General features: G+C 53.7%; 2 protein-coding genes and 1 long non-coding RNA gene across 7 annotated transcripts in view; 2 read left to right on the plus strand and 1 right to left on the minus strand.

Moving 5' to 3' along the window:
- Positions 1-209: 209 nt before the first annotated feature.
- On the plus strand, positions 210-10,085 carry ATF6B (activating transcription factor 6 beta). 2 transcript variants are annotated; one of them, XM_069563483.1, is made up of 18 exons: positions 210-344; positions 720-799; positions 942-1,020; positions 1,275-1,366; positions 1,901-2,036; positions 4,854-4,939; positions 5,081-5,216; positions 5,303-5,434; positions 5,556-5,689; positions 6,326-6,511; positions 6,603-6,694; positions 7,151-7,330; positions 7,707-7,814; positions 7,996-8,077; positions 8,252-8,322; positions 8,526-8,637; positions 8,777-8,861; positions 9,384-10,085. In XM_069563483.1, exons 1-18 carry the CDS (start codon positions 263-265, stop codon positions 9,632-9,634), a joined length of 2,124 nt encoding a protein of 707 aa, XP_069419584.1. In that variant the 5' UTR covers positions 210-262; the 3' UTR covers positions 9,635-10,085. The 2 variants fall into 2 exon arrangements, with proteins under 2 accessions (XP_069419584.1, XP_069419583.1); XM_069563482.1 differs by having other exon boundaries at positions 218-344; positions 1,260-1,366.
- LOC138425512 (uncharacterized) lies at positions 2,441-16,911 on the minus strand. Its single transcript, XR_011251240.1, has 3 exons — positions 16,647-16,911; positions 8,518-8,583; positions 2,441-5,101 (listed from the first exon to the last, which is right to left on the minus strand). It is a non-coding gene; the product is annotated as an uncharacterized lncRNA (long non-coding RNA).
- TNXB (tenascin XB) overlaps positions 15,850-21,241 on the plus strand; it is a 56,077-nt gene continuing 50,685 nt past the window's right edge. For all 4 annotated transcript variants that reach the window (XM_069563477.1, XM_069563478.1, XM_069563480.1 and 1 more), the window contains exon 1: positions 15,850-16,021. The gene's annotated coding sequence lies outside the window, so the exon portion shown is untranslated. The remainder of the gene's footprint in view (positions 16,022-21,241) is intronic.

Here is a 21,241-nt window from a genome sequence, read left to right on the forward strand (position 1 = left end):
GCTTTCAGGCGGAGTTCTGTTTGGCGCATGCGCAAATCTCACTGTCCAGTACTGTGGGAGCGTTAGCGTCCTGCCGCGCTCCCATTGGCCCAGCCTGTACGACCGCCTCTTCTATTGACGCATGTGCTCAGTACCCAGGCCTCTCACTGGTCGGAAGGACTTCCGGGACGCCCCCTCCATTTTTAAGAGTCGATTGATTCGTTGATAATGCGGAAGAGGCGGGCCTTGGGAACCCTCTCATGGTTGGGGGGCGGGGGGAAAGATGGCGGAGCTGATGCTCCTCAGCGAGATTGCGGACCCGACACGCTTTTTCACCGACAACTTGCTGAGCCCGGAGGACTGGGGTGCGCGGAGTGAGGCGCCTCGGGGAAGGGATAGGGCTGTGGCCTGCTGTGCCCCTGAGGCACGTAGGAAGAAGCGGAGGCTCAAAGAGGAAGGCTGGGCAAATACGGAATCGATCGTCTGAAGAAGGGTGGAACAAGGCGGCTAGTTGTGCTTTGGGGGATTGCGGGAGTGGGGGAAGACCTCCGCCCCCGCGGAAATGTGGAATTGTTCCGGGATTGGGGAAGGAGGGACTGAAGTTCTTTGGCTATATCACTTTTCAAGTGGGCGGGCGGTGGGTCTGGCCGAGCCGAGCCAATGAGGGATGGGGCGAGGGCTCTGTGAGGATCTGCAGGTTGCGCTACCGGCCGACTCCCTATCCTCCGCACCTCTTGCAGACAGCACTTTGTACGCCGGCTTGGATGAAGTGGCCGAGGAGCAGACGCAGCTCTTCCGTTGTCCGGAGCAGGATGTCCCGGTATCGCTCTCCAAGCCTTGTCTCTCACCGTTGGTGGGTGGGAGTGGTCGCAGAACCGGGACTCATCCCCAAGCCAGCGCTCAGCTGGAGCATCCCTTCATCCTCACACTTCTGCCTTCTAATACCCGGCCCCCTTGTTTAGTTTGGCAGCAGCTCCCTGGACCTGGGGATGGACGTCAGCCCTCCTGAACCCCCCTGGGACTCTCTGCCTATCTTCCCAGGTAAGATACTTTTTGTGATTCCCTCATCCTTTCAGAAACCCTCATCTTCCCATTGTTTCCCAGAAGCTGTGCAGTTCCTCTTATCCTCAAGCCTCCTCCACCTGAGTGCCTGTGTACTTCTCTCCCCCTTTGACCCCTGGTATGTGTTCCTTCTCCCTTGCCCAGTGAGGGGTTTTTACCCCATGTCCTTGGGCGCTTTTTGGGCTCTTGTCAGGCTCCGCTTCGTGGTTATTTTCTAGCCCGTTTTCCTCCAGATCTCCAGGTGAAGTCTGAGCCATCCTCCCCCTGCTCTTCCTCCTCCTTCAGCTCTGAATCATCACATCTTTCCACAGAGCCCTTCAGCCAGGTGAGAGAGTCCTCTCCCTTCTACTCTCTGTGGCAGGGAGTCAATTCCTTTGCCTTCACCTATTGATGCTAAGGGAATGGTTTGTGGGCTGCAGCTCATGGGGTGGAGGGGGGAAGTTCTTTTCTACCTTTGCCATTTCTTTTATATCTTCATTTTTCACATTTCCATTTGATTGTCTAGAATTGAAGATGGAGTTTTTTAATACAGAGAGAAATGTGGCAGCCATTGCTGGGTGGGGGGACAGGGAAGAAGAGAGTTGTTAACTGCTGAGAATTCTGGAACTGTTCTTGTCCAGGTTGTCCACTGCAATATTTGAAATCATGAGATTTTATCCACTTTCCTAGGAATAAAATAGAAAGAGAACAAGGGGCCAGACACAGCTTAGCAAGATGCTGACTACCATTCAAACCAGAATGTCAAGTAACTGGTGGTTTGTAAGCTATAAGGCTTCTGTCCTGGCTTTTACTCTGAACACATCCTTTTTGTTTTCTTTCTTGTTCTGTCCCCCCCTGCTTCACCCTCACTGTTACCCAGGCCCCTGGTGTAAGGGAGATGCTGGTTGTGAAGTCAGAGTCCTTGGCACCCCCACTCTGCCTCCTGGGAGATGATCCAACATCCCCATTTGAAACCATCCAGATCAATGTCAGCCCCACCTCTGATGATCCTTCAGGTAATAATAGCCTGCATCATCTCCAGGCTTTACCAAGATAGAGTGTGTGTGTGTGTGTGTTTGTGTGTGTGAGTAAAGAGGGAGTGCGGTCAGCAGGACAAGGAGGAGAGGTGGGGAGGGGAGATGGCCGATAACCAGGAGGGAGACCAGGAGCAGGAGGGAGGATTTCAGGAAATCACAGTAAGGGCAGCACTGAAGAGATAGGAATAGTTTTTCTTTCTTTTCTTGCTTCTGTTGCTTTTCATTTCTAAAAACTTGCAGGCAGTTTAGGGCATATTTATATATGTGACTTTCCCTCCAAAGGTTTTATAAAAATTTTCAAGCATACAGAAAAGTTGGAATACTATATACTTGCTCCTGCATTCTACAAGTAACATTATTTGTGCTGTTTTTAGAAATGTTGCTGAGTCTGTTTACTCTTGCATGTTTATTCATCACCTACATTTATTGAGCATCTACTCCATGCCAGATACTGGGACAGGGTTCTAAGTTGCAAAGATGAAGAACACCTTACCACCTCACTGACTTAAGGATCCCATACTGTGCTGTGGGAGAAAGACAACTAAAGTATGGTAATTCTAGGGTAGAGATTGTCACAGGGTGCCATGAAAGCTCATTAGAGGGGACATCTCACCCAGCTGGGGCTAGATCAAGGATATGCTCATGCAGGAGGGGTTTCCTGAGCTGAGTTTTGAAAGATAGATAGGAATTAGCCAGAAGAAGACTAGGGACTAGTGTGTTTATAAGGAACCTGCATCTCTTTAGAGTGGATGTAAGGAGAGGGAGTAGGGAAGGGCCAGGAGATTCAGAGGCTTCAAGACCAGGTAGGAATCCTGCTTAGGGACTCTTAGCTTTTTTCCTGTGGGCAGTTCTGTGCCTTTGAAGAGTCAGGCAGGAGAACAGTGTGATTAGGAAGATGATTCTGGTGGCAAACTAGACACTGGATTGCAGAAACTCAGGACCAGAAGCAGAAGGAGGACCAAGAAAGAGGTCAATGTGCTTAGTCAGGTAAGACACTCAGATGCTGAGAAGAAGGCAGATTTGAGAAAGAGTGAATTAGAATGGATGAGTGCAGTGACCTCCTGGGCACTGAAGATGACCAGGGGTGAAAGAACGTGCCTGGGTTTCTGATGAGGGCAGCCACCCCATGGGTGAAGGTACCAATCGCTGGATGGCGACTGCAGGAGTCTCCTGGCAGGGAGCATGATGAATTCAGTGTGGGACTTGTTGATTTCAGGGTGACTTCAGGGTTTCTTAGCACTACCTCCCCTTGGTTGAAGTTCAGCCAGAAGCTTGAAGACAAGAGAGCCACACATGTTTTCCTCCTGAGCCTCAGAGCAGGGCAGGGGAGGGTGGGGAGGGATTTGGAGGGACAAACAGCTCATATCCAGCATATGATTAAGTATTACAAAGAGGAGAAACAAAATAAGGATTGAAAAGTCTATACCAGTTAAAAGATTGTTGATGATTTTGCAAAGGATAGTGTTCTTGGAGTCAGATTCTCCTCTCATATATAGGTATTTTTTTGAAGGCCTGTACTTTACCTGGGCTCCCCAAGGTAGCGCTAGTGGTAAAGAACCTGCCTGCCAAAGACAGGAGACATAAGAGATGTGGGTTCAATCCTTGGGTCAGGAAGATCCCCTGGGGGAGGGCATAGCCACCCACTCCAGTATTCTTGCCTGGAGAATCCCATGGACAGAGGAGCCTGGCGGGCTACAGTCCATAGGGTCACAAAGAGTCTGACATGACTGAAATGACTTATCATGCAGGCACCCATGCACTTTACCCATCCCTTTGATAGAGAGGAAGCACAAGACCTAGTCCTTGCTTTTGGAGAGTCTCGTGAAGGTTAACATATGGTTAAATAGCTCAGACAGTGGTCACCTCTGTGGAGAGGTTCTGGATGGCTGGTGGACAAGGAAGGAAAGGAGATTCACTTCTCACTGAACTTCCCTTTCTTCCTTTGGGATCTTGTATTATATGACTGTATTACCTATTGAAATACATAAATAGACTTGAGATTTTAAAATAGCAGTATTGGTAATCTTATAATTAAGTATCAAAACCCAAGCTATGAACCAGAGGTGGTAGTGGACCATTGATCTTAGAGCTGAATTTGGCCTTCAGCTAGGTTAACCTCCATGGGGCAATCAACAAGTCTTACAGATAGATTTAACAGAGACTGTGAAGGCTCAGAGGTGACTGAGCTTTGAAGGCTGATGGTAGGAAGGGGATCTGTATAAAGGGACAAGCAGTGAGCCCTGTGTTAAGCCCAGTTGAATTTGGGTGAATGGAGGGGCGTGAGAATGGTAGTCACCAGCAGGCAGCTTGGGAGTCAGAATCCGGGTGCAGGGGAGCAGTCAAGGGTAGAGATGCAGGCGGGGCGGTTGTCAGCGTGGTGATGCATGATCACATTGGGCCAGGATGAGGTGGAATCCAGCCAGACAGGAATTTGGGCCCATGAGAATGCAGCTGAATCTCCCTATGTGGGCCTCCACCATGTGAATGAACAAGGTGTGTGAGGAAGAAAGCGACAGCTGACGTGGAAGGGCAGGCTTGAGGGTTCGGCAGTGGTGGAACCAGCTGAGAGGGGCCAAGGCAGGAGAAGGGAGTCCTTTCCGAGAAAAGAGGTCGGAGGAGAGGCAGCAGGTTAGCAGCTCCAGTCCCCCTCCTCTGGATTGCCCTCCTGAGCCAGAAATAGTTTTATTTCCAGGTACAAGGGGAAGTGACTGTGTCTACCGTTTCCGCATCTTAGCCTTCTTCTCCTTCAGTGTTTATCTGACACCCAGCGCTTTGTCTCATTATGCCATCCCGCAGATGTTCAGATTAAGATAGAGCCTGCCTCTCCGTCTTCCTCCATCAGCTCAGAGGCTCCCCTGCTCTCTGCGGAGTCTCCCAGCCAGGTGAGCATGCACTCCGCTGCTTCTTCCAGCACGCCAGTGAGTTCCTCCTGACTCTCAGAGGTGTGAGGGCTTTCCTCTTCTTCGGCTCCTCCTCCTCCGCACTCGTCCTGACTTGCATGTCTTCTGGAATGCCCCATGTAGGCTTTCATAGGAGAGGAGGTCCTGGAAGTAAAAACAGAGTCCCCGTCCCCTCAGGGATGTCTCCTGCAGGATGTCGCCAGCCCCCTTCCTGGAGCTGTCCAAGTCAGCGTGGGCCTATCCTCTGACGGCTCCTCAGGTAATGCGTCTCCTGACCCCTCGGGTCCCTGGCCAGAGGCCTGTTGTCCTGACATCCCTTCCTTCTTTCCTTTCACCTTACTTCAGGCAAAGCCCTGCCCACCCGGAAGCCACCACTGCAGCCCAAACCTGTGGTGATAACCACTGTCCCGATGCCACTGAGAGCCGTGCCCGCCAGCACCACCGTCCTCTTGCAGCCCCTTGTCCAGCCACCCCCAGGTACTGAAGGAGAGAAGGAGGCAGGTCACAGCCTTCCGGCGCCCTGACCCTTGGGTGTGGGCACAAGGACACCACCTGACTCCTAGCTCTCAGACCTCCCTCTCCTGCCCACTTGCCCCAGTGTCCCCAGTGGTCCTCATCCAAGGTGCTGTTCGAGTCCGGCCTGAGGGACCGACCCCTCCTACTCCACGGCCTGAGAGGAAGAGCATTGTTCCAGCCCCTATGCCTGGGAACTCCTGCCCACCTGAGGTGGATGTAAGTTATTTACTGAGGAGAGGAGGAGGAAGGCTTAGTAATAGGGAGGGGAGAGAACTGTGGAGTGAGAAGGGAGCAAAAAAGTGAGCAAGCAAGCCCATAAGATAATCGTCAAGGTCAGAGTTGACCCCTTTTATCAACCCCATGTAGTTCTCGGATCCTCAGGTTTGCTGTCCCTGCAGATGGAGAAGTGGGAGTGGTCTTAGTAAATCAAAGCCAGAGGAGTCATCCTGTGTTATAGAAGAGGGAGGCTACTCCCTTGGGGAAAGCCGGGTAAACTGTTCTCTAACTATAGCAAGCTTAAACTTTGGGTCCTAAAAAAGGAGAATTGCAAAGAAGGAAGACCACTCATCAAGGAAAAGAACTGAGGTTCTACCAAGAACCTGGGTGGGGAAGTTCCTCCTACAGTCTGACTTCTTGCAGCTCTGAGGCACAGGAGTAGGAAGTGGTGGAGAGAAGGGCCCCTTCCCTGAAATGTTTTAGCAGAGAGGAAGAACCCCTCTGTGGCTCTGCAGGTAGAGGTTAAGAAGGCAGGAGGGGGCCCACGTGAGTTTTTGATAGTCAGTCCCTGGAGTGGCGGGCGCACTTCCTCTCCCCGCCCTGCTTTCACTCTCCCTCTGACCCTCCGGTGCCCAGGCCAAGCTGCTCAAGCGGCAGCAGCGGATGATCAAGAACCGGGAGTCGGCCTGCCAGTCCCGCAGGAAGAAGAAAGAGTACCTGCAGGGGCTAGAAGCTCGGCTGCAGGCCGTCCTGGCCGACAACCAGCAGCTCCGGCGGGAGAATGCTGCCCTCCGCCGGCGGCTGGAGGCCCTGCTGACTGAGGTGAGACCGGGAGGCCTGGAGAGACCAGTGGGAGCGCGGGCTCCCTGGGATGACTCACCCTCTCCGGCCTCTCTCTTTCTTTGCATCTTAGAACAGCGAGCTCAAGTTAGGGTCTGGAAACAGGAAGGTGGTCTGCGTCATGGTCTTCCTTCTCTTCATCGCTTTCAACTTTGGGCCTGTGAGGTGAGACCCTCCTTGTCTCCCCAGAACCTTCTGGGTGGAGCCTACCTGTCGGCCACTTGATTGCCTCTTCGGCACAGTCCCTTTCATTACTTGCACACAGACAGCTCTGGTGTCCTTGGCACTGATGGTGTAGCCAGCTAGTCCCTAGTCCCTTCATGATCCATCGTCTCTGTCATAAATGGTACGTCCCGGAGGAGATGGTCATGAGAACACTGATAAACATAGTGACTATATTAAGTGCTTACTGAGTTCTGGGCCCTCGGTTAAGCACTCTCCTTTTCTAGTGTTTTCTGGCTCTGTGGGTAGGGACTGTTCTCAATCCATCTTGCAGATGAAGAGAGTCAGTTTTGCAGCACAAATTGGAACCAGGCGTGCTATCTGCAGAGCCCTCCCTCTTACCTAGGCCCTCAGTTAAGCTGGAATTCTTCCTCGTGCCCCATCCTTTTCTATCCACAGCATCAGTGAGCCTCCTCCGGCTTCCATCTCTCCTCGGATGAGCAGAGGGGAGTCTCGACCCCGTAGACACTTGCTGGAGTTCTCGGCACAAGAGCCAGTTCATGGAGCCGAGCCCCCCCAGCATCCCTTCCAGGACCCTGAGGAGCCCCAGCCCAGCCCTACAGGCCACCCAAGTTTCAGGTAAGGAGAGGGCCCTCTCTGTTTTAGGGGTGCTGAGTGTGTCTTCTCCCCTAAAGTTACCTTTCCTTTTTGAGGGAGAGCCAGGTTTCCCAGTTGAATCCGCCTGCCAGTGCAGGAGACCCAAGAGACATGCATTTGATCCCTGGGTTGGGGAAGATCCCCTGGAGAAGGAAATGGCAACCCATTCCAGTATTCTTGCCTGGAAAACTCCATGGATAGAGGAGCCTGGAGGGCCACGGCCCGTGGGCTCACGCAGGGTCAGCTGTGACTAAGCGCGCACACAGCAGCAGAGCTGTTCTCATGCCGGCACGGCCCTTCCTGTTGACGGGGCAGTGCTGGGCACCCTGGGTCATACCCCCTCTCTGCCTCAAACCAGGAACCTGACAGCCTTCTCTGGGGACGCCAGGGAGCTGCTGCTGAGAGACCTGGACCAGCTCTTCCTCTCCTCGGATTGCCGGCACTTCAACCGAACCGAGTCCCTGAGGTGGGGGGGTTCATGACTGGGGCGTCCTCCCTGTGTCCCGAGGCCCCTCCCCGATAGCCTGGCTGACTTGTGTGCTGAAGCGCCAGCACCCCTTGCCCTCTCCCCTTCCCTCCAATGTGCGGGGCAGAAGAGTGGGCATCTTGGCCCGGCATGGAGGTGTCTCCCTCCTCTGCTTCCCCAGGCTTGCTGACGAGCTGAGTGGCTGGGTCCAGCGCCACCAGAGAGGCCGGCGGAAGACACCCCAGAGAGCCCAGGAGAAACAGGTAGGAGGGGGTGGGCCGGTTCAGGGAAGGCCACTTCAAAACGAGGGCTAAACATCCTAGGGATTGTAAGTGGTTTGGGGTGGTGGGGGTGAGGTGGCGTCAGTTTGTAGGGGCTGTCTCTCTTTTCCCTTTTCCCTTCATCCTCTTCAAATCCTTAGATACTTCTCCTTCCAGAAGTCTCAGCTGTGGAAGAAGTCACCTCCAGTTCAGGCAGTCCCCACCCGCCCCCCTGGGCCCCCAGAAGGGTGAGTCTTGAAGGGGGCACTTGTTTATTAAGTGAGGCTCCTCTAAAGAAGCTGTCCTGTGCGTGTCCGCACTGCCCCCAGGGCCTCATGCTTCCCTCATCCCCTGGGGTCTCCTATCTCCCTCTCGCCCTCTCCCCTCTTCCCCAGTGGGAACTGGTCCCTGGGCTTGCTTCTTCACCAATGCCATTTTCCTACCTGTCCAGGGATTCCATGGGCCAGCTGCAGCTGTACCGCCAACCAGACCGTTCGCAGCCCGAGTTCCTGGATGCAATTGACCGACGGGAAGACACATTTTATGTTGTTTCCTTCCGAAGGGTGAGTTTCTCCTGTGGGCCCCATCCCCTCACCCTGGGTTCCCCAGCAGTCTCTCTGCAGGTCGAGGCTGGAGAGCAGGGCCAGGGAGCCTGTCAGCACCTTTTCCTCCACCCTCCTGGCCTGGCCCCTCTGTCCCCAGGATCACTTGCTGCTCCCAGCCATCAGCCACAACAAGACCTCCCGGCCCAAGATGTCCCTGGTGATGCCTGCCATGGCCCCCAATGGTAATTCTTTCCCTGCCCAGTGTGGGGACAGGTCCTGAAATTGAGAAATAAGGAAGTTCCAATGGGGAGATCCAGCATGAAGAGTTGAGGGGGGAAATGACAGGAGTGGGGATTCTAGAGTGATGCTAGATACATGGGTGAGAGCAAGCCAGAAATGGTTGGAGAGAAACAAAATGCAGGAGACTGATGGGAGGAAGATGAGACGTGGGTCCTCCCTAGGTGAAGGTGCTTAGGGCTGTGGGCCAGGGTGGGCGGGGTGGGCTGGGAACCTGCCAGAGTCTTACTTCTTTTTTTTTCTCTTGATGTCCTCTCTTCTATGACCTTACATTCATCACTGTCATCCGCCACCCCCGCCCCCCCTGGCCCCTGCCACTTCTCCCTGCACCAACTCCATCCCTGCCTTCTCATTGAACACCCCCTGGATCTGCCTCCCCATCACTGCCCGTTCCTCCTGCACACCTCTGCTTTTCTGACCTCTCTGCCTTCCCCTTCTCCTCTCCCTTAACTCTGCCCTTCTCACAGAGACCCTGTCAGGCCGGGGGCCCCCTGGGGACTATGAGGAGATGATGCAGATCGAGTGTGAGGTCATGGATACCAGAGTGATTCACATCAAGACCTCCACAGTGCCCCCCTCGCTACGAAAACAGCCGTCCTCAACCCCGGGCAATGCCACAGGTGGCCCCTTGCCAGCTTCTGCAGCAGCCAGCCAGGCCCACCAGGCCGCCCATCAGCCCTCTACCTCAATAATCTCTGACCTCTATGACTCACACTGACTTGGAACTGGGGGGTAGGGGTGGGAGCAACCAAGTGGGACTGTTTTGAATTTTCCTGGTCCCTGGGCTTGCGGCAATTTGTAAAGGGAAGACAGGGTGTTGGGGGTTAAGCACTTATTTGGAGGTGGGTGGAAGTTTTCCTCTCTTCTCACCCCTTTTTTGGAATATAGAGCTCCTCTCATTTCTATGAACCTCCAACCCCTGCTTCTTTCCTTGAAGGTGCTGAGTGAAGTTAAGTTTTGGGGTGAGTGGGCCCCAGTACACTCTTTATTCTTGTATTTCTGTTTTGGGGGGTGGAGGTGGGAATTTAGTCCCCAGGCGGGACAAGGGAAGTTTTTACATTTTGGAGTTAGTTCCTGGGAGTCGACGAGGCATGGCGGAGGGAGTTCAGGTGGATGTATGGGCATATCTTCTTTTTTATTATTAAATAAACAACTTGGAGGGAGTTGAAGGTATGGTGCCTGCCTTCCTGGCTTTTGATGGGTCATTTAGGGGAACATGGCTGCTGTATGGCCGGTGTGTCAGAGAGCCGAGCACTGAGGACACGGCTAGCCCTGGGTGGAGTGGGTGTGCGATCACAGACCTCACGTCATCCCCTTCTCCCCAGCCCTGTAACGGGTGAGGGTTATGTCTGGTGTCTGGGGGGAGCGGGGGAGGGATGTCCCATAGTGTGACGGGCTAGAGAGTGCAGATTCTGGAATGTGTTTGAGTAAACAGGAAGGACAGGGGGCCCCACGCCCTTCAGGGTGAATGGGCTGCCTCCCTGGGTCCCCTGCATTCTAGCAGGTTCTTCCCCCTAGCTTTCCAGGAGGAGCAGCTTGAACAAACAATGGAGCTGGGGGCCAGGGGCTGTGAGCCCAGAAAGGAGGAGCCACGGTGGAGAAGGAGGCAGTGTTTGGAGGGAAGAGGGACGCTGAGAAGCATCTCCTTAGCTCCAAACGAGGAAATCGAGACTGGAGCGTCCAGTTGAAAGAAAAGGACAGTTGCGGGGCCAGCAGGAAAGGCTGTGCTTTCTAATTAGGAGGACGGAGAATACGACAAGACTCCCTCAACCTGGGGGGTTCCCCATCAGGGGCTCCTGTCCAGCAGCACCTCGGACCCGGCCCTGCGGGAGTGTCCTGGGTCAGCGGGAGGGCGTGGGCTGGGCCTGGGCTCCACGCCCAGATGACTGGACAGGGGCCACCCGGGCCACAAGCCCAGGCCTGAAAGCGAGGGAAGAACCTCACGTGTTCAGCCAGGCTCCCCTGCTTCCCATTACTGTGTTTGGGGTGAAAACAGACCAAGTAACTATGGCAACCTGGAACCTAGGGCCCCCAGGAACTAGGCCTTTCCTCCCTCCAGAGGGCAGCCCTGGCTCTTCTACCATCACTTCCTGTCCCAAGGTCCCCGGAGCCCTTCCAAGCCTGATCCAGACAGTGCGTGCAAGGAGAACAAGGATTCTGCGGGCAGAGCACCTGAGATGGAGTTCCTGTTTTGCCTTTTATTAGTAGGTATCTTGGGCTTCCCTGGTGGCTCACACAGTAAAGAATACACCTGCAGTGCAGGAGACCTGGGTTCAATCCCTGGGTCTGAAAGATCTGGAGAAGGGATGGCAACCCACTCCAGTATTCTTGCTGGGTAAATCCCATGGACAGAGGAACCTGGTGGGCTACAGTCCATGTGGTCGCAGAGTCAGATGCGACGAAGTGACCAACTCTGGTAGGTTGCTTGAACACACTGAGCCTTAGTTGCCTACCTGCAAAACGGGGTGTTCCTGCCTACTCCTTGGGTTGATGTGGGGAGGAAAAATGACGTGCAGAATGCCTGGTCTACAGTGGACACAGCTTTCTCTCCTCACCTGCTCCTTTCTCTCTCCATTCACCTGGTCCTTTTCTCCTCAATTCCACTTTTATCCCATCTGGGTCCGTCACTATTTCATTGTCCTGTCGCTTTCTCTTTCCTGACGCCAGCTCAGGAGAGTGCTTAAAGTACTGGTTTCTCAGAAGGGGGCTCTGGGGTGTGGCATGCAGCTCCTCTGGCTGGTTGGCAGGGGACAGCTGGCACTGTGGTGTAAGCCAGGACTCACTGTCTTGGCAAGGGCCTGGGTGGTGGGAAGGATGGCTCAGGAGAGGTGTGGAGAGTGGGTGTGCCATGGGGGGTGAAAGCAGGTCAGTCTGGCTGCCTCCCTGCAGGCCCATGCTGATCTCTAGCTGTGGCCCCATCGAAGGCCACCTCCACGTGCTGTCACTCCTGCACGTCCTGTTGACCCCTTCCTGGCTCAGACCCTCTGTATCTTTCTGTTCTGTTACTTTCCTTCCTCAGAATCGCCTTTCATCCACTGTCTCTCCCTCTTCTCTTTAGACTGGTTTCCTGCCTTTCTCTGCCCTCTACCCAGCCCTGAGTTATCACCTTCTCATTTACACCCTTTATCCTTTGTTCATCTGCTGGTTTCTCGAGGTTTTTGTGTTTTTCTCTTCCTTCCCCTCCACTACACAGTCTGCTCCCTGTCTTCTAGGTCTTCTCCTCTCCCCCGGCTGCTTCCACTCCTTTGTCCACATTCCTTGCCCCCTTCCATAACTTCCTCTCTCCTCCCCCGCTCCAGCCCTCTCCTCCTTCCGCCCCCCTGCCCCCTCGCCCTTCACCTCCCTGCTCCAGCGCTCGGTCCTCTCCCAGCTGTGGGGCCAGGACTGGAGAGCCTCACACCGTTGCCTCATCGTTCTGCTATGGCTTCTGGATACAGCACATCTGGATTCCGGGGCCCAGATGTGTGGTTGCTACAGCGACCCCGGTCCCTCTGGTAAATACGGGCGCCCACCCGCCCCAGAGCAGAGAACAAAATAATTGTGTGACTTTTCTTTTGTCACGAGATAGAAATGTCCTCCCTCCTCCCTTTTCCCCACACCCATGTCTCCAGGCAAAGGAAGTTTTAAGGGTCCAAACTCTTCCTCCTGTGGCTCTCTCGCCCTGTTTTTCAACCCAGCCTCTTAATTCTCTCCCCTCTTTCATCTCATGATCAGTTTTTTCTCTCCACGTCCCTCATCACCTCCCACCTCGCCCCAACCCCCAGTCTCAATAATGAAGTGTTGACCCCCTGACTTACACTTGGCAGTTTCTTCCCACTGAGTCTGCATCATAACTGGATGCAGAAAGAAGTTTCAGAAATCAAGAGCACCCACCCTTCCCCAACAAGACCTGCCTGAAGCCCTTCATTTTTTTCTGCCCTAAGTCTTGGATCTTTCTAGGGCTCTTCTTGGGGGAGGAGGAGGCATACAGGCTTTGGAATCTGAAAACATGGCCTGAGGCCCACCTTCACCACCACTAGCAAAATCACCCGGCCAAGTCCGTTAATGTCTAGAAGCCCCCGTTTTCCTCAGCATAAAGTGGGATTAATGAAGTGCTGCGGTGTAGGAAAGGGCTTTGTAAACGGAAGCCCGGCACAACTGTTTTCTATCTTCCCCTCTCTGGGACTGCTTCTTTGGATCACAGCCCCTGGCCTCTTCGCTCCCTCTCTATCCTTCAGGCCCTTGCCCTCAATTGCCCTTACTCTTGTCTTCCTCGGCTTCTCCTTTCCTTCTTGCTATATACCTTTTATCTCTAATCCTCCTGAGGGTAGGACTGGAACTTGGAGGTTCATTCAAGGATGGAGGCCCAGAGCTGAAGACACCTAGGCTGAGGATTTGGAGAACAGCCAGAGCACAAATAGTTCTCAGTAAGACACCAGCCTTTCTGTCCAGCGCCTCCGACACCTCGCTGAAGGCGATCCCACTCTAACCACTGGACTCCCTGCCAGACACTCTTGCCACTTCCTTCTCTCACAGTCCTTTGGCAACTCAGTGTTGACAGGCATTTATGAAGCACCTGCGTTATGCAAGGCGCAGTGCTTTTCTGATAAAAGGCAAACATACATATATAAGACATAAGCTCCTCCAGGAGCCTGAAATCCAGGGTGTGGATCACATTCTAGATAATGATTATCTCAGAAGCTGGAGTTGTATCTGTCAGGACTGCAGTGGCTTCGGCTTCTTTGAATGCCTTGTGAGCTTGTGAATGTCTGGAATCTCACACCCTTTTCTGACTCCAGCATCCTGTCTCCCCTGAGAAGTGGACTTCGAAAACACCCCAAGGCCATCATTTCAGTCCTTCTTTCTCTCCAGGCTCTTCCGGCCACTCTCTGGGCCAAGTATACCTATGGTGACCATACTTCCACTATACTTCCATACTTTGGTCCAGTGGTTAAGGCTCCACGCTGCCACTACAGGGGGTGCAAGTTTGTTCCCTGGTGGGGTAACTAGGATCCCACATGCCTAGCGATGCAGCGGAAAAATAAATGAATAAAGTAAAAATAAAACCAACATATAGGGTATAGGACCAAAAAAAAGGGACGGGGGGCAGGATATGACCGTTAGAATAACTAGAATCTGGCAGTATCAGAGAAAATCTGTTCTCTGAAGTTTGCTCTCTCTAGGTAATGCCATTTTAGACCCTCCATCCTTTTATGTGCTTTCCCCCAAGCCCTGCATGGAGAGCTGAGGGAAACTGTTACCTATTTCAGGCCCTGGGGGCTTCGGGCCAAGGCAGAGGAAGGAAGCTGAACCCAGCTCTATCCAAGATGCTGACTTCATCTTTCCTATCAAAGCCAGGAGAAAAAAAACAGACACACGGACACACACGGGGACACCCATGCGAGCACCCACACGAGCCTTCGCCCTCAGCCACCAGCATTCCGCAGAGCCACATGCTGCGCCAGGGCACCCTGCCCAGAAGCAGCACACCCGAGACCCTGGGGACCTGCGGACACCTCTGCCCCAACTGCGCGCAGAGTCAGACACGGGCTCCCGCACTCCCTGTCACCCACGAGCGGTCACTTGGCCAAGCCTCTCCTCCATGGTCAGGACTGTGAAAAGTGAAGTCTCAGTCGTGTCTGACTCTTTGCGACCCCATGGACGGTAGCCTACCAGGCTCCGAGATCCATGGGATTTTCCAGGCAAGAATACTGGAGTGGGCTGCCATTTTGTAGTTGGGTGGAAAGAACTTTATCCTCGTGAAACCTCCCTCAGCCTGGATATATCTTATCCAGCAGCCCCTCATCAGGGGAGCAAAGCACGTGGGGAAATGAGACCAGAGAGACAGCCTGGCAGCCTGATGTGGGCATCGGCCACTCTGCCCTCTCTCTGGCCAGTCTCCCTATCTACCCAGCCCACAACTCCCTCCCTACCCCTGCTTCTCCACTGCAGCACAGAATTAATCCCCTTCCTCTCCAGAACATCAGCGTGCCATGTGCCCACCACCCTCATGTCTGCCCCTGGCTCTCAGCTCTTTCTCCATCCCCAAACCTTCCTCCTAAGTTTCAGGCTTCCCTTCCCTGTCTCCTGTGAACCCCACCTTCCTTCCCAAGTCGTCTATGTCTCAGTGTTCAGGCCACACCCTTGTCCAGCCAGTGCCCAAGCCTCATCTGCCATTTCTCTAGGAAGCTGCTGAGGTGAGAGAATGAAAACGGGGCACTGATCCCCAAGCTGAGAACCAGAGACTGGACAGTACAGACGGGGAGAGGCAGCACAGAGACGGGGCTAGAAGAGGACACAGTGCAGGTGGGAGCAGTGGGGCCAGGCAGGGGCCCAGGTGGGACAAGGAGGCTCCTCGTGGAGAGCAGTCTAGACTGCGGAGGGAGGCTTCCTCCCGCCACCCACCCTCTCTGCCGCCTGCCCCTGCCAGGAGATAAATGGTAGGGGGATGAAGGAGCGGGTGCTGGGCAAGACCCCAGCTGGAGGGATGTGGCAGCTGGGAAGAGGTGGGGGAGGTTCCGAGGAGGGAGAGGGGTTAGCCGTGGGAAAGGGTATTGGAAGAGGGGGAAACAGGTCAGAGAGCAGGAGCAACAGGTGGAGAAATTGTGGGGGAAAGGAGAAATGACATGAGGGATGGGGGTGTCAAGTTGGACACAAATTAGAGTGAGGAGGAAGAGTAAAAATGGGATAAGGAAAGGATGGGGGAGGTTGGATGAGGGCTGGCGAGGGTGAGATGAGGGTATTGAGGGACTCAGTGATCCCAGACAGGGAGGGGGGTGGGATGACGAGGGGAGGAGAGGAGGGGTGACATATGATGACGCTGGGAGGGCCTGGCAGGGGCGGGTGGGTGGGAGGACCTGCCCTATCTCCGCTCCCCTCCCTGACCTCATGCTGGTCCTCCCCTTCTCCTCCCCCGGCTGGCTGCAGTCTCCCTCCTCCTCACTGTCGCTGCCCAGATCGACAGTCAGGTCGCGGCTCAGTGAGTCCCTGCTGCAGGGAACGAGCAAGGGGATATACCCAGGAACTCAGGGCTGCTAAGGGGCGTCCACCCACCCTGCCCTGAGAACCCCCTTGTCAAGTTCGGGACAGAGCAGGTGCAGACACACTGAAACTGCTGGTTACTCAGGTAAGGAAGTAACTTCCGTCTCTGGGAGACCGAGGAAAGAGACGGGAGAGGTGGGGACCTCTATCCCCAAACCCCAGGTGAAGGTTGGCAGGAGAGCCTCCCAGGAGAGCAAGGACTTTCTGCGGGGCCAGAGGAAATAAGACCATGCACCGGGGACCGGACTCCCGTGGAGGGTGTGTCTGGGAGAAAGAGTCAGTGCAGGTGTGTGTGAGTTGGGCACGGAGGATGGATGCTGGGGTTTGGATAGGACCAGAGCCGGCACCAAGGTGGAGGCGGTTATCGGTGTGGTGCTGGGGCTGGGAGAAACCAGAGGCCAGGCTGAGCTGGTGGCCGGCTGAACTTCAGGAGGGAAGTGCTGGTGGAACCCCAGGTGATCTGGCTGGAGCGGCTGAGCCAGAACTCCAGGAACGTGCCCGAGGGAACTTCTTTGAGCATCCAGATGGGGACTCCCCAGGTGGCAGCAGGTGGATTGCAAGGCCCCGGAAGGGAGTTCTGGGGGTCTCGAGCCTTTAGGAAATGCAGCAATGGGGCAACGTTAGGACTCCCAGGTCTGGGAAGGGCACGGAGTCTGTGGAGAGAATCCTAAAATTTATTCTTGGCAGAGAGCTTTGCACCCATGACTCACAGTTCAGCGGGGCTGGGATGACTCGCGATGCCTCCAAGGGGGCACAGGGGCTCCGTCTTCGCTCCATCCCCCTTCCCGGCTCTCCTGCTCTGTCCGTCTGAACCTCCCCCCTACACGTGACACACCCTGGGTGGGATGGGCGGGACCCTTATCTCGCCTGGAAAGAATTTAATGGCTTGGAAACAACTGGAAATGGAACTGAGAGGAACTACTGGGAAGCAACTCGGAAACACGGAAACACCGCAGCTGCTGTCGATCCGCTTCCAATCCCCGCCCACTTCCCAGATCCTCAGCCCCCCTCCCCTCTTTCCCTGGCCCTGCCTCCAGACCCCCGGGGACCCAGTACCTCAATTTCTCAACTTTCTTTCCCTTGAGTCCTGGTCATTCAGTGCTCCTCCCCAGGACTCTTTGCCACTGAGGGTCCAGAAATCCTTTCTTTTAGTTTTCCGACGTCTCTGGCCCATGAACTTCCCAGAATAAGGGGTGTCTTAGATCTTCCAACTGCCCCATCTCCCGGTTGCCTCCTTGCCACCTGCTTCCAAACCCAGCCCAGCCCTCACCTCCCTCCTTGTCCTCGCAGCCCTAGAATCCTCCTACCTTCACTCTTCTTGTGGCACGAGGGACAGAGAGGAGCACGGGGGTGGGGCCAAAGTCCCCCACCTCTCGAACATCCCTGCAGGAGGCCAGCCCCTCTCCCCAGCTCCTGGGACCTACGGTCCCTGATGAGCGAAGTGTCAAACTTGGCCACCACATGAATACCCTGCGCGCTGAGTCACCGCTTGGGACGATGCCCCATCCCTGCCAGCCCTCCGACTATGGGAAGGGTGCCAAGAGGGGGAGGCCCGTGCTCCCCTCCTTCCTCGCTGCGCAAAGGCACCCCCGATGCCGCGGGAGGGCGGGCGATGAGAGGGAAACATAAGGGACACCCATGTATCCTGCTTTCCTGGTGCTGAGAGCAGAGCGCGATTCTTTCAAGAAATGGGAATGAGGAGCTAGGCGGGCGGTGGAGACGGGAGGGAGAGGGGCTTGGGAGGGAGGCTCGGGGGATGTGGCCTGTGCGGGCCTCTCCTCTCAGACCAGCGTCACTACTTTCCCGCTTCTTCCCGCTGCAGAGACCCTCCCCCTGCGCCCACCAAGTGGGGAAGAGGTGCAGGATTCGATTGTTGTGGGAGGGGGACTGGCAGCTCCCCCAAACCCCCAGTGGTGTGGAGCACCCTGTAACCTCTGCCTCCTCTGAAGAAGGGTCTCCTGTGTGGTTCCCCTCACTCCAACTAAGTTCTTTGACATACGCAACTGCCCTCTGAGCCAATGAGAAATCAGCTTTTTTAGACATCGCTCAATGACTGATGTGGAGGAAATGTGAAGAGGAGTTTGTGTGTGTATGCCCTTGTTGTTGTTGTTTAGTACTTAAGTCGTGTCTCTTTTGTGACCCCATGGACTGTAGCCCGCCAGGCTTCTCCATCGGATTTCCCAGACAAGAATACTGGAGTGGGTTACCATTTCCTACTCCAGGGGCTCTTCTCGACCCAGGCAGGGATCGACTCGAGTTTCCTGCATTGGCAGGTGGGTTCTTTACTGCTGGGAAACCCCTGCACATACTCAAATGTGTGTGCCCACAAAGATGCAAGCTTCTTTGGATGAATATAAGTATGTGTATAGTTCCCAGGTGGTGCTAGTGGTAAAAAACCCATCTGCCAATGTAAGAGACACGGGTTCAATCCCTGAGTTGGGAAGATCCCCTGGAGGAGAGCATGGCAGCCCACTCTAGTATTCTTGCCTGGAGAATCCCAAGGACAGAGCAGCCTAAGGGGCTATAGTACATAGGGTTGCAAAGAGTCGGACAGGGCTGAAGCGACTTAGAATGCACAGATACAAAAGTGTGTTCATATTTGTGGATAAGCACATGTGAGTACATTTCTATGTGTATGTGTATTTGTGTGTGTGCACCTAGAGATGTGTGCAACATTAGACACAGAGCAACAGAATTTGAAGGTAAGTCAGAGCCCAGCTCACACCCAGGACTACACTCCAAGCTGAGAGAGGGGCTGATGGGCTGAGGGAAGGGCAGCTCTCTGCTTGCCAGGCTCTCTGCTGGGCTTTGTGGGGCAGGGTGCCTCTCAGTGTGGAAACACTCTGCTCCTCTTGCCCACTCCTCTTCCACCTCTGGTGGGATGGTGGTGGAGTGTGATGGCTGGTAGCCCTGGAAACTCCTTTTTCTCAGACTCAGAGGAGAATTTTAAGCGTAGGAAGCCAGGAAATAAATGTGTGTGTGTTGTGGGAGGCACTGGTCACAGCCCCTGACCTTCCTCCTCAGTCAGCATTCCCACCACTCACCCTGCTCTCCTTCCCTCTCCAGGCTCTCTGGTCTGGACGAACTGGGTGCCTGCTAACACCGCTCCTTAACCCTTCGCCTGAACCCCCCACGCATCTCTGTTACTGAGGCCTCCTCTCCTGGTTCCCCCCATCACCCCATTACCTTGCTTCTCTAATCCTCGTCTCCCTGTGCCTCCCAGTTCTTGCCTCAGTGGATTCCACAAATACAACTGGGTGACCAGCACTCAGATCAAGAAACAAGGTGTTCTTAGCACCCCAGAATTTCCCCACAATGCCCCTTCTTGGTCCCCATTCCCCCAAGAGTGCCACATTTCTGACTTGCCACTCTACTGATTGCCAGTTAACATGGTCTAGACTCAAACATCACATAAACAGAATGTTTCAGCAAGTTCTTCTTTGTGTCTGACTTCTTTTGCTCCACCCTATATTAGTGAGACCCATTCATGTTATTGCATATAGTTATACTTTGTTCTTATTGCTTTATTTTATTCCACTCTGTGAACAAACCACATGTTATTTAATCCATTCTACTCGTGTGAGACATTTGGGTAGTTCCCAGTCTGCGGCTATTATGAGAAGTACTGTTGTGGTGGGTAGACCCCTCTGAGTAGAGCTGCCAGGTCATAGGGTTTGAACACAGCTCTAGTGGATTTGGGTGGCTGTGCCAAATGGTTTTCCAATGGGCTTGTTCCATGCAGCCCTGCCAGGATCTACACATGGCCTGCTCCCTGGCCGACAGCTGCCCCAGCTGCTGTTTCTAACCAACTTTCAGCCCCAGACACTGTCCGTGGTCCTAGCCCTGACCTTGGTCCTGTCCTTGGTTCCAGCCCTGTGCTAGCCCTGGGCTTGACTTGAACTATGTAAATTGACTAAATATCTATATAGTCAATAAATATTTTTTTGAGCACTTACTATGTGCCAGGTGTAAGGCTATAGCAGCCAAAACCAAAGAAAAAACCAGGTGCTATGTCTGCCTCCATGGACCTTACAGTTTAGCGGGCAAGGTTGAGCGTGGGCAAGAAAGTAATAAAATAATCCCACAAATAAATATGTGAGTATAAATTATTATAAATGCTGCAAATGGGAGTTACATGATCCTGTAATATCACATGATAGGGAAGCTGACCTGTACAGGAAAGGTTTCCTGAGGAAGAGATGTGGGGTTGAGACCTGAATGATGAGGAAGCCAAGAGAAAAAGGAAGAACATTCCATAGAGGGAACCACAGATACAAAGGTCTGGGGCTGGGAAGAATGTGGGGGACATAAAGCCAGTGGGACCGGAGTGGAGAGAGGGAGGGAAGTCTTATGAGGGATGAGGTGGGAGAGGTCAGCAGGGGCCAGATGGTGCAGGACTGTCTGTCAGTATTTGAAGACTATTCAGAGGAAACCACTGAAAAGTTTTTTGAGGGAGAGGGACATTCTATTTGCCTTTGCAAGATTTTTAAGAAGCAAGAATAGAAGCAGAGGAACCGGGTAGGAGGCAATCACAGTTGTTAAGCAAAAGGTAGATAGTAGCTTGGACTGTAATGATGCTTAGAGGGAGAAACATAAGTAAATTAAAGAGACATTTACAATAAAATATGGGTTGATATGATGAAATATGGTGGTGGTGAATGAGCTGTTGGGTTTCTGGCTTGTGAAGCTGAGTAACTATGGGACCATGAACTGCGGTAGAGAACACTGAGAAGGGATGGGTACAGGAGGGATGAACGTTGAGTTGTTTTAGATGTGTTGAATCTGAGGTGCCCAAGAGGAGATGCCAAATAGGATAGCTATATTGCTTGGAGTTAAGAGGAGATAGTTTATACTTTGGGGTACAGTTTGGAAATTAAACTCTTGGATCTGGATGAAGGTACCTGAGTGGATGACTACCCCAAGTAGGTCTCAGCTCTGGCTACACACTGCAATCCCCTGGAGAGCTGTTAAAAGTACTAAAGAAAGTTCGGTGCTTCAGTCCCTCTAGCCACATTTTAAGTGTTAAGAGCCAGTGATCTCTCCCATCTACCTTATCGCCAACACAGATATAGAATGCTCTAAAATGGAAGACGTGGTCATCAGTGTCCAGTGATTTTGAGAGAGATCAAGGTGAAGACAAACGTCTTTTAGATTTTGTGACACAGATCATTGGGAGACCTTCAGTTCAGTCACTCAGTCGTGTCCGACTACTTGCAACCCCATGGACTGTAGCCTGCCGGGCTCCTCCGTCCCTGGGATTTTCCAGGCAAGAATACTGGAGTGGGGTGCCATTTCCTTCTCCAAG

The sequence above is a fragment of the Ovis canadensis genome, chromosome 20 (genome assembly GCF_042477335.2).
Source record: "Ovis canadensis isolate MfBH-ARS-UI-01 breed Bighorn chromosome 20, ARS-UI_OviCan_v2, whole genome shotgun sequence".
Lineage (NCBI taxonomy): Eukaryota > Metazoa > Chordata > Mammalia > Artiodactyla > Bovidae > Ovis > Ovis canadensis.